We start from the raw sequence: 11,566 nt of genomic DNA on the forward strand, positions 1-11,566 counted from the left end.
CGATATTCACCTTCCTTCAGGTGCAGTTTCGCAACGGCATACCGGTAAGTAAATGACTATTTGCACGAAACGCCACGGATGTACATTGATGACTTTTTTTATTTGTTTTTTGTTTCGTTACTTTTAAAGGTATCATTTTGTCACATTATCTAACAGCTTCCTCCTACAACGACCAGGCATTTTTACGTCTTCCTTTGGCGTTAGGCCCTTGGACACACGGGATCGGTAGAAAACGATACGGTTTCTCCGCGGGAATGAACGTCCCTCTCAGTCAACGGCCCTCGGGTGCAGGACACGCTTTCGTTAATAAGTTATGTTAGGCGAAGTAAACAGAAAAGAGTAGGGGTCAAAGAGTACGATCAAAGATACACCTATAGGATTGATCAAGATTTGTTTAGTTTGTTTTTGGTAGCAGTTGGTTGGAGGCTGCGGACACATCCGCTTCCGGATGCCTTCCGCAGTCCGAGTGATGTGTGTTTGATCTTTAGACTATCGTTTCGGCAGAACCGAACACGGAAAAGATGAGCCACCCGAAGGTGTTGATGGCAGCAGCCGTGCTGAAAACGGCCGACCACGATTGTGTGAGTTCGAGTATGTGGCCAGCCAGATATACACCCAGAAAGCCCGGTATCGCACCGACTGTGTTCATCAGACCGAACACACTGCCGGAGTGGCTCGGGGCAAGATCTTGAGGGTTTACCGTGACCGCATTGTTGTGTAGCCCCGATAGACCTGCAGCAATGAAGGAAGCAACAAGCATTTAATGCATAATTAAATCTAGGATCGGAATACCCTCTACACTTACCGATGATAATTGACATGCAGGTAAGGGCCATGTTGAAATCGTGCGTGCGACACATCACAAACAGGGCACAGTTCTGGCCAAGAAAGCAAATGCTTTGGACGAGTTTGCGGATACGTGTTAAGCTCCACTGTTTGGCCAACAGGTGCTCTGTAAGTAACTTTCCGGCGAACGTGACCGGAGGGAGTGCCAGCCAGGGAATCATATTAACCACCCAGCCCTGTGGAAGAGAAAACCAAAAGCGAGTACAATAAAACAACGTTTCGAAATACATGGCCATTCAGATCACCGACCTTGGCATGTGGAAAGTTTTCATGAAAGTAAGTCGGCAACCAGGAGAGCAGCACGAAGAAGCAGTTCATTTCACAGGCGTGCGCCAACACGCAGGCCCAGAAAGAACTGCGCTCAAACAGACGCAACCAGGGTACGGTTTCGGATGTCCCCAGCTTCGAATACATCCGGCTCGGGAGCGAAATGTTGATGATTCGACTCCGATCGGACGCCATTGTGTAGTAGCGCAAGAAGAGTGTCCAGGAAAGGCCGAGAAAGCCAATGACCCGGAAGGCGGTTGGCCACCCAAAGTAGTCGAGAATGAACGAACCGACGATGCCGGTTAGCAGCGTTCCGAGGGCCGATCCGGATGTGAGTATGCTGAAGAAACTGGCTCGCTCGGTGGAGCTCAGATTTTGACTAGTGATGCTGATCATGCTCGGAAAGTGGACACCCTGGCACGCACCGTTTACTATCCTAATGGTAACGATGAAGGGAATGGAGTGGGATGCAAACAACGATGACGAAGTGATGATGTTCGGCATCCAGAAAGTGATCAACGACCAACCAATCGCGGCCAGCAGGATCACCTTCTGGCCTCCGAATTTATCGCTCAGATACCCTCCGAGCACCTGAGTTAGTGTGTAGCCCCAGAAAAACGAGCTTAGCACCGTGCCGGAATCGGTTTTGCTCCACTTTCGCTCGGCTGCGACGGCCGGAACGAGCAGTGGCATGGTGGTACGTGTGGAGTACAGCATACAGGTGCCGGTGAGCAGCGTCAGGAACCAGGTTCGCTTCTCGTTTCTGAAAGGTAGGAAAGGTTTAAATCACTGACCAAGTGCAGGGTTCCCCAGAAGTCATTACCTGGTCCATATGCTTTGCCCGTCGTTAAGGTCGCGAAGAAAAGAATATTTTAGCTTTTCCTCCATCATTGGGCCTTCCCTGAGAGTCTGGTGTTGGCGAGCTGCTGGGCTGACGTGGTGGTATCAAGTGGCCTTGGCGTCTCGGGGGACGCAAAGCGTAGTACAAAAGAGACTACAACTATGTACCCTTGCCAGGCGCCAGGCACAGGGAAGCTTCCACGGAGCAGCACCACTTTCTCGGAAGATATCGAGCACTTTTATCGGCAACAGTGTAGCAGCATGTTTATGTTTTGTTCTTATCACTTCACACCTCGTGCCTGCACGCCACCCGCCGGAATTGCTGATTTTCGGCAGCGCTTCACGCAACAGAAAAATAGTTCGGAGCAAAGGAATTTGTGGTGTAAATAAACGTTTCCAGCATCAGATAGCAATTGTTTTGACACCGCCAATCAGCTGTCAGAGTGTAGTTAGATTTTTCATAGAATAATGACTTGATTGTGTTTAAGAAAATCAACAGCTTTATCAGGATTACAAAAACATGCTAAAATTATAAATTTTTGTTATATAGTTTAGTGAGATAAAAATCGCTCTTGTTTCGTTTTCCACCAAAAACCAAGTTTGTCCACCTTTTTTTGCGCACAGTGTACTCTGACGTTTTCCGTCAAACGCTTGATGTTTTGATTGCCGCACATTGCAAAATCGTGTTCGGTTCTGTGTGTAATTATTTTCTGCAATTTCGTCGTAGCTCGTTGAAATATGACGAAAAAGAAACCGCTTGGTAAGTCGAAAGAACGTTATTCGTTTAGATTGCAGTGATTTTAGTGTGTCATTTGTTGTGTAGGAATCGGACTGAGCCGGGATGAGCGTATGCTGATCGTGGTAGGCGAGATTATCCAGGAGCTGTTGAAGGCGCACCGCGAAGGAAAGGATGTCAACCTGAACCGACTAAAAACGCGCATCTCTTCGAATTACGGACTCGAATCTGCCCCGAGACTAGTCGACATCATAGCGGCCGTTCCGCATGATGCCAAATCGATTCTGTTACCGAAGCTCAGAGCAAAACCAATCCGAACGGCTAGTGGTGTAAGCTTGGGTTAATTTCAATTTGTTTGCTTATTAGAAGCTGTTTGAATGTTTTTCTCACGATTCGTTTGACACAGATTGCCGTGGTCGCTGTGATGTGTAAACCGCACCGCTGCCCGCACATCAACATGACGGGAAATATCTGCGTGTACTGTCCAGGAGGACCAGACAGTGACTTTGAGTACTCCACCCAGAGCTACACTGGCTATGAACCGACTTCCATGAGGGCGATTCGTGCTCGGTACCATCCGTTCCTGCAGACACGCCACCGGGTCGAACAACTAAAGCAACTGGGCCACTCAGTGGACAAGGTAGAATTCATTGTGATGGGAGGAACGTTTATGTGTCTGCCGGAGGATTATCGGGATTTTTTCATCCGCAACCTGCACGATGCTCTGTCTGGACATACGAGCGCCAGCGTGGCGGAAGCGGTAAAATATTCTGAACGTTCACACACCAAGTGTATCGGCATCACGATCGAAACGCGCCCGGATTATTGTCTCAAGCGACACCTATCCGATCTGCTGTCGTATGGATGTACCCGGCTTGAGATTGGCGTCCAGTCAGTGTACGAGGATGTGGCACGCGATACGAACCGTGGCCACACGGTGAAGGCGACGTGCGAAAGTTTCCAGATGTCGAAAGATGCTGGATTTAAGGTGGTATCACACATGATGCCCGATTTGCCCAACGTTGACATTGAGCGGGACGTGGAGCAATTTATAGAGTTCTTCGAAAACCCGGACTTCCGGGCCGATGGATTGAAGATTTATCCGACGCTCGTGATCCGCGGAACAGGGCTGTACGAGCTTTGGAAGACGGGCCGCTATAAGAGCTATCCGCCGTCGACGTTGGTGGACTTGGTGGCGAAAATTCTTGCCCTCGTCCCTCCCTGGACACGTGTTTATCGTGTGCAGCGAGACATCCCGATGCCCCTCGTAACGTCTGGTGTTGAGCACGGAAATTTACGCGAACTGGCACTGGCACGCATGAAGGATCTGGGAACCGACTGTCGGGATGTGCGGACGCGCGAGGTCGGCATTCAGGAGATTCACAACAAGGTGCGACCGTACGAGATCGAGCTCATTCGGCGGGATTACGTGGCGAATGAGGGCTGGGAAACGTTTCTTTCGTACGAAGACCCAAAGCAGGACATACTGGTAGGGTTACTGCGGTTGCGTAAGTGCTCGCCAGACACCTTCCGGCCAGAGTTGCTGGACGGATGCTCGATTGTGCGTGAGCTACACGTTTACGGATCGGTCGTACCAGTGAACGCGCGCGATCCCACCAAATTTCAACACCAAGGGTTCGGAATGCTGCTGATGGAGGAAGCGGAGCGTATTGCTCGGGATGAACACGGCAATCGGAAGCTAGCCGTGATATCGGGCGTGGGCACGAGAAATTATTATCGCAAGATGGGCTACGAGCTCGACGGACCATACATGTCGAAGATGTTGATTTAATAAAATGGCAAGAATAAATGCGTTCCCGAAAGTGTTTATTTCGCGTTTCAACTAACACACAACCGAAATGTGTTGTAATGGTGTTGTGCGATCTACAAAGTCCAATAAATATGTTTTTTAATGTAACGAGTACCTTTAGAGCAGGGCATTTGGTATTGCGAGTTGCTCCACGAAATTATCGAATGCGCGATACGAGTTCGTTAGCTCACCGGTTCCATCTGCGGCTTGTAATTGTCCAAGAAACCATAGCAACTCCTTACAAACGGGCAACAAATTCGCTACCGCACACTCGTTGAACAATGTGGAAAACTTTAAAAACTTTCTTTGAAGCAGGTAGTCAAAGATGACACGTGCATAGGATCCGTTCGTGGCTACGTAGTGGGCAAGAATGCGAATACAGAGCAGAATCGATGCGGTTTGCGATTGAAAACATGTACCAACAACGCTCGCCATGTAATCGAGACATCCGTGACAGATACCGATAGAACATTCGTCCGGCAACGGCTGTTCCGAGGACGTTAAGCACTTGTGCAGCAAACGAAGGGTGCTGGGATGGAAGGGTTTTCCTCTAAAGCTCTGCACAATCTGAGCAAGCGTGTTGTCGGTTCTAGCAACGATAAGAAAAGGAAACTTGTTAGGAACTCGTTTGTGGACCAATTTTGCACAGAACCGCTTACTCCTTGCCGTAGTTAAGCGAAAGCTCGAGAGTGAGATTAATTTCATCAGCCGCTTCCTGATCAGTGACGGTGGTGAGCAGTCGAACCAACGCCACGACCAAGCCTTGCGAGAAGAGCACCTGAGAACCTTTCGGGCTCGATCCGACGATGTTCTGCAGAATCCACATACACGTTTGCTGAAGTGGACGGCAATTTGAGTTTTCAACCAGTGTGATCAGATACGTGCCGGAAAATGTTGCGATCTTTTCGCAGCACACATCATCGCCAAGCGACAAATTGCAGATACATTCAGCGGCCAGTAACTGCAGGTTGTAATCGTGACCCGTTAGCTCCTTTACGATTACGTTGATGGCACCGGTGATGCGCAGAAAATGGGAAATATTTTCGCGGCTCTGCTGGAAGCCGTAACTGAGCTGCACCAGATCCATTGGTTCGCACCGTTTTCGGCGCTTTATGCGGCCCGCTAAGCCTTTGATATCCGCTTCCGTGACGTTCTCAATCATACTGGTCGCATGGTGCAACTCACCAAGTCCCGCTCTGTGGCGATCTAGCTCTTGCTTGCGTTGAGTCTTTTGGTCCCATTTCAGTTCGTTTCGCCGCAGGTTACGATTCACTTCAACAAATAGGCGGTTATTATCCATTACTTTTTGTGTACTTCGCGCGTACCTAGCTTCTGTTTGGAGCCGGCGTTCACAAAATGACAGCTCGAACCGCGCTATTGACGAATGGTTAAGATCACTCCAATAAGGTTAAAACAAAACCCAGCTGGCTTGGTTCATTAAAAAACCATTAACCAATTCCAAGAAGTAACACTACTGCATGGTAGTGGCAACTCTATTTAAAAATATGAAGCGCATGCGCTGCCGCAAAATGACAGCACGAGTACTACACGCAGTTATGTTGGTGAGGACGAGAAAGGATCTTGAAATTTCGCCAACGTTCTTGTCCCAAGCCAACCGGCTCTTGGAGTAACCTGTATAGTAGGGTAATCTTGCGACTGGTCAACGGAGATCCGGCTCCGAAATAAAGATTCTCTAAATCACTGTAGTGAGAAACTAGGGAGGAATTATAATATTATTTTCATTCAGTTCCTGGTCACGCTTGTCCCTATACTGTGAGTGTAATCAGTTACAATTTAAAACATCGAACGTGAGCCCAACATCGAAGTAGTGCTCGAAATACTGGCAGCACTGGTCATTCGTGCAATTATTCGTTATGAATAAACGTTGGTTACTTTTGAATTTAACACATTGAGTTCTCATTCGCAACAAAATAAAGGCATATGGCCCTGAAACAATAAATAAAACAACCTTTTTTCGTCATTGGGTTTTGATTTATTTTTCACATATCAATTTGTAACACATGCTGTACCTTAGCCGGCCGCTGATTTCTGTTTGTCAGTTGGTTTATTTGCGACAAACTCTCGAAATCATTCAGCGGCCCTTTTATCGACGGCTCTAATACAGTGCAAAACTCAAATCGGTAGTGGAATTGTGTGTTTCATTTAGTTTTCTCTCTTTTATACAATTTATACAGCACTAATAATAATGTTTAAACAATTCGGGTTTCTTATACGACATTTGCTTTTTATTCTCATTAGTGTTGCCATTACGATGCATCCCCTTTTTCGATTCGCTTTCATTGTGTGCTATATTGATTATGCCTTACTTGCCTTGCTTTGAATTGTTTTTGTTTTTTTTTTACTTTCAGTATTCTACAAACCTATAGTTACTTACTGGTGATATCTCGCCCCGCCACATGAATTACTTGCACTACTTAATAATAGCTTAAATAGGGTTTGTCAAGTCTTGTCGCAAACGTTCGCAACCGAGCCACGTGCACAATCAATTCTGTGAAAGCTTATCTCGCTCTTCTCCGATTCAACTAATTACAGCTAAAAGTAGCATAATAACAGCTAAGATAACGTGTGTAGCTCAAGAAAAGTTTTGCATGGCGTAACTTTTGTCCGTCGAAAAATGTTTAGCGCAAATTAGGCAGCGTTTCCACCATTCGGAAGCCAACAGGAAACAAACCATTCGGCTTGCCATTTTGCTTTGCGCCCGGTAACAGTTACAGACTGGAGATTTCAATGGATGGTTTTGGGTTTGCATATTGTTTTGCCGGTCACAGGGGAAGGTTAGAACAACTTCTGGGCACTCTAGTCACGGCGATGCAAATGTACCGATGGAACGCTATCAGTTTCCACGAATTACACACAGACTTCTGCACGGGCGCATCCTTACAGGCGGTTTTCATTTAATGGGCAACAATAACGGGCAATGGAATCGACTACGACTCCACTCCATGCTCTACTTTTTTGTTTCAGAACAATAGTGAATATCTGCTTTATTGATCAACAGTCAGCGGCTATAGTGTTTCATTTCGTTCTAAATGTTTGTTTGCTATGCTATCAATTTGTTTTCAATTTCGAATTCTACCACCGTTCATGCGTGTGTAATCAAACGAGGGTTCCTAATAATATCGGCAAACAAAAAATGGCGGCATTTTATTCGCAAGCTTCCATTTCTGTGGGAGAAATTGGTTGTGTTTTGAAACAATCACAACTCACGTAGCCTCTTCTTTCTGTTTCGCTGGGTAGATCATTCCGATTCGTTTTCGATCGACTGTAAGCTCAGTGTATGTTGGTGTTAAATCAGTGTTTCTAAATCATACATGCTTATGATAGCGAAGCAATAACAAAGGTCGTGTTCGCAGCTCCTACGGAGTCTCGGCAAAATCAGTTTCCTTGAATGGATCCAAGATATTTGGGACTCAAAGGGGGGAACTATTTAAAATGTCTTAGAGTTCAACAATGTTACTTAGTTTCAGCTTTGTGTGTGTCTTCTTTTTGATTCGTTTGACTATTCATTATATTGCGAGATTATGTATTTGTTTGAGCTATTTGTTCTATTGTTATCTCTTTCGATTCTCGTCGAAACAACTCATTCGGAACTGTTTGTCATGTAGTAATGACTTACTCTTCCATTATTATAACGAGCGTATAACAATTCATATCGTTTACCACCGATGCTATGGTTTACAAATGCGTTTGCAGCCTATTGTGCCGCATCTATTAAACTATGTGCCAACTCGTCGTAACTTTTAAGATATGTTCGATACCACCCAGTGACTATATATCGAATGCAAGCCGGAGTTGCCACTGTGCCTATGTTTCTCTTAACAAGGGGTTGATCTTTTGCTTCCGGTTCTATGAGAGTAAGTAGTTGGTTAGCTCCATGTTTCCAAGTGGTTTTGGCTTATGGCCTGTTCCAGACAACCTGTATCGTAATTCAGTTCTACCATTTTAAAATGTGTGCGAAAGAGGTTTCCTGTTTGCACTACGGTAATTGATTGTTTCCAGCGTTCTAGACACAGTGAAAGAGAAGGTGTATCAGACGACCTAAATAGCTGCAGAGGTATATTGTCAGTAGTTTGACACTCGATTAGTCCCATTATCAGTAAACGATTCGGAGCACTCGCGACCCGTAACGGAGCCATCCCTCAATTCCATTTCATAGCTCAATCGCCGCCCCTCTTCAGGAAGCTCCGAAACTGCGTTGCGTTGTCCCAATTTTGTTCTGATTGTTGTGAAGCACATGGCATGAAATGTCTCTAAAGCCTATTTAAAGCTACTTCATGAAATTTGCTTACATATTTTCGGTCTACTATCTCTGGCCTGTTTGTGGGTATCTAGCGTTAATGTAGGGTTTTGATTGATTTGATTCGGTTGTCTCTCTATTCGAGCCTAAGGTTACACTCTCCAGCACTGGCTTACATTTTAATTTCGTTCGGTCGGCGCACCAGATATTGAATATTCGGCTTTTGCTGGTTTTTTCGTGCTTTCGTTTCACATGCACTATACATCATTGTTGTTTTGGTTCTGACCTGTGTTTTATTTGCTTTCCTCCTTCCGTATCTCACGTTCCTTCCTTTGTTATCAATTTCTAGCTAAATATCAATCGCATCACTTGAAGCACTTAACAATTTTGAAAACGCTGCTACCACCACAGCTCCGGCGCGGCGAGCTCGACCTGTCCAACAAATGCCACGTGCGTGTGTTTTAATACTGTAACGTAAAACAATCTACTCACCAGTGTGAGTGGAATATTCGATTCCCACTCCGTCATTTTTTGCCATTTTGTGTAGTAGTGTGGAAATAATCTTGAAGCACACTCCGTGCACCGACGGAATTTTGAGACCATGATTTATTAATGCTCATCTTAGTGTGATTTGATGATGATTTCTGTTCGATGCTATGTATGTAACCATCAGCTTATCAGCGACACCTACGGATTCGCCCTACGGACTAACGAGCTGCAAGCCATGCTTGCCATGCACCGGAACACTCAGTGACGCTTCGCCGTAGTACTACCACAGAATAGAAACCAGTATTATGCACAGTTGAGCTCGCGAACCAGTATCGCGCGTAGCAGCACCTAAATGATCGCTTCGATTGCGACCACGATCGAAATCGAACCCCCAGGATGCTCGATAGTCAGCCTCGGCCAGTCAGTAAAGGTAGAGCAGTATCTTGAATTTGCAATAAACAGTAGCTAACGGTAGTATATAGTTTCTACATTATCCTACGACTTGTTCCGCCAACCCTCTTCAATTCCTTACCGTACGAAAGGTAGAAAACAAGACAAGACAAGTGTTTGTATTTTCTTCTGCTTTGTTCCGAAATTGACATTCTGATTATCGACCGTTGCGTATGTACTAATTTCTTATTCCAGCACCAGCTTGTTAGTGTTTCGTTTTAGATTCGCCCCGCCCGAGGATCGGCTTCCGCGTTAGTATTATCATTATTATTTCACTTTTGCATCCCCATCCCCGGGTACGTTAATTCCTTAATTCCATTAAAACGGGTTTTGGTCGTTCACAGTTCAACTCCGAAGGCAACATAGGATGTGTGTTTGTGTGTGTATAGTACACTGAATCATTCGTTTCAAACGCATACCTTACGATCGCCCACTGGCCCCAGACTGCTGGCACTGCTGGCCGGCGCACCAGAAGGAGCCTGTGCTAAAATCGTTACTTTAATCATTGTCTTCATTAGCTGAGTGATTGATTGTGGGTATTACTAGAGTTTTTCAACGTCATCTAATTGTTTTGTTTTCACTTTACCCTCGTACCGTGTTTAGTTTAGTGATCATCGCCATCACGACAGGGTTAACTTTTGATCTGATAGTTTCGGTTTTAATTTATCGCTTTTTCAACTCACCAACAGCAACTGAAGGACTGGATCGCTCGTTTACTAATGGATCCGGGGTTTTGGGTCTAGGCATCTTTATCAATTCTTCCATGCTTGTGGTTCAGTTTCGTTCAACTTCTTTTTCGCTGCCGTTAAGGATCAAGAAAATGCCACACAATAGTAGAGACCAATTCCATGATTTGAGATCAACTAACAAACAATGTATTCGGCTCACGCACAAAGCCACATTAAAGAACATGAGCGTCTGGGAGCACCGCAGCCCAGAATGGAGCCCGTAGTAACCCGAAGGTGAATGAATTCAACAGTCTGTGCCACCACAAGTGGTTGTGACTGGAAAATGGGCGAGAGCGCGCGCTCTCAAACAATTTATTTTTCAATTACCAGCGCTTCACGGAAATGTTTATCCACGAAAACCACGGCGTCAACAGTTCTACGGAAATGGTGATTAACTTTGCGTGGCTGCAGCACCAGCGAACCCGTGCAAACAGAGCACAGCGTTCCTCACTAGGTAAGGAAAATTCCTCGGAAAATGCATACCGTGGTTGTTTTATTACGCCTGGCGCTGCGCTGCACCGGGCCAAGGAAGTGTTACAGAATCATCCTTTTTCAGTGCGCCCGGACCGCCGTCGTCTAGGTGCCTTTTTTTCGATTTCGTTTCCAATTTACTCGTTTGCCGTTTCTTCCAGGCCACTTTCCTTAGCTCCGGACGTGTCTTCGTTTGGCGCACTTCGCCATCCAAATTCGGTCCACTTCTGGTGAAAGGGGAAATCAGATTCGCCGAAAAACACAAGTTTCTGGTGCGGAGCTCGTTGGCCCGTTCTCATGAATATTTAAATCATCCTCCAGCGCGGTTCACTTTCTGCCTTTTGCTTTCAAATTATTTTCCCCCCTCCCGGGTGGCCTTCGTGCGCGATCGGGTACAGTTTCCGGGCTGCCCGTGTCAACGCTTAACAGCTCCTTCCGTCCGGGAGGCAAACCGCGCCCGGGTTTCACTTTGCAGTTTTTCTGTGGCTTAATACTTTCTCCGCACAAACTTTACACCAACGGAGGTTATAAGATTTTAGTGCGTTAGTTGGAAAAAGGGATACTTTCAGATTCTGGGGACAATCCACCGGCAAGTAATAATGTCCCAGCGGTGCGTAGAAATTGCTTTTTTGATAGACACAAAAAGGTATTTGAATGAGCGGTAAAAGAAG

General features: G+C 46.0%; 3 protein-coding genes across 3 annotated transcripts; 1 reads left to right on the forward strand and 2 right to left on the reverse strand.

The window, feature by feature from the left end:
- Positions 1-147: 147 nt before the first annotated feature.
- LOC128272969 (solute carrier family 17 member 9) lies at positions 148-2,076 on the reverse strand. Its single transcript, XM_053010862.1, has 4 exons — positions 1,937-2,076; positions 1,096-1,876; positions 806-1,022; positions 148-732 (listed from the first exon to the last, which is right to left on the reverse strand). Exons 1-4 carry the CDS (start codon positions 2,002-2,004, stop codon positions 485-487), a joined length of 1,314 nt encoding a protein of 437 aa, XP_052866822.1. The 5' UTR covers positions 2,005-2,076; the 3' UTR covers positions 148-484.
- A 549-nt stretch (positions 2,077-2,625) lies between these two features.
- On the forward strand, positions 2,626-4,528 carry LOC128272270 (elongator complex protein 3). The gene is made up of 3 exons (XM_053010045.1): positions 2,626-2,713; positions 2,777-3,018; positions 3,096-4,528. The coding sequence occupies exons 1-3, from the start codon at positions 2,692-2,694 to the stop codon at positions 4,479-4,481; spliced, it is 1,650 nt and encodes a 549-aa protein (XP_052866005.1). The 5' UTR covers positions 2,626-2,691; the 3' UTR covers positions 4,482-4,528.
- On the reverse strand, positions 4,508-5,799 carry LOC128270854 (uncharacterized). The gene is made up of 2 exons (XM_053008281.1): positions 5,159-5,799; positions 4,508-5,088 (listed from the first exon to the last, which is right to left on the reverse strand). Exons 1-2 carry the CDS (start codon positions 5,797-5,799, stop codon positions 4,617-4,619), a joined length of 1,113 nt encoding a protein of 370 aa, XP_052864241.1. The 3' UTR covers positions 4,508-4,616.
- Between the last annotated feature and the right edge of the window lie 5,767 nt (positions 5,800-11,566).

Source organism: Anopheles cruzii, chromosome 3 (genome assembly GCF_943734635.1).
Source record: "Anopheles cruzii chromosome 3, idAnoCruzAS_RS32_06, whole genome shotgun sequence".
NCBI lineage: Eukaryota > Metazoa > Arthropoda > Insecta > Diptera > Culicidae > Anopheles > Anopheles cruzii.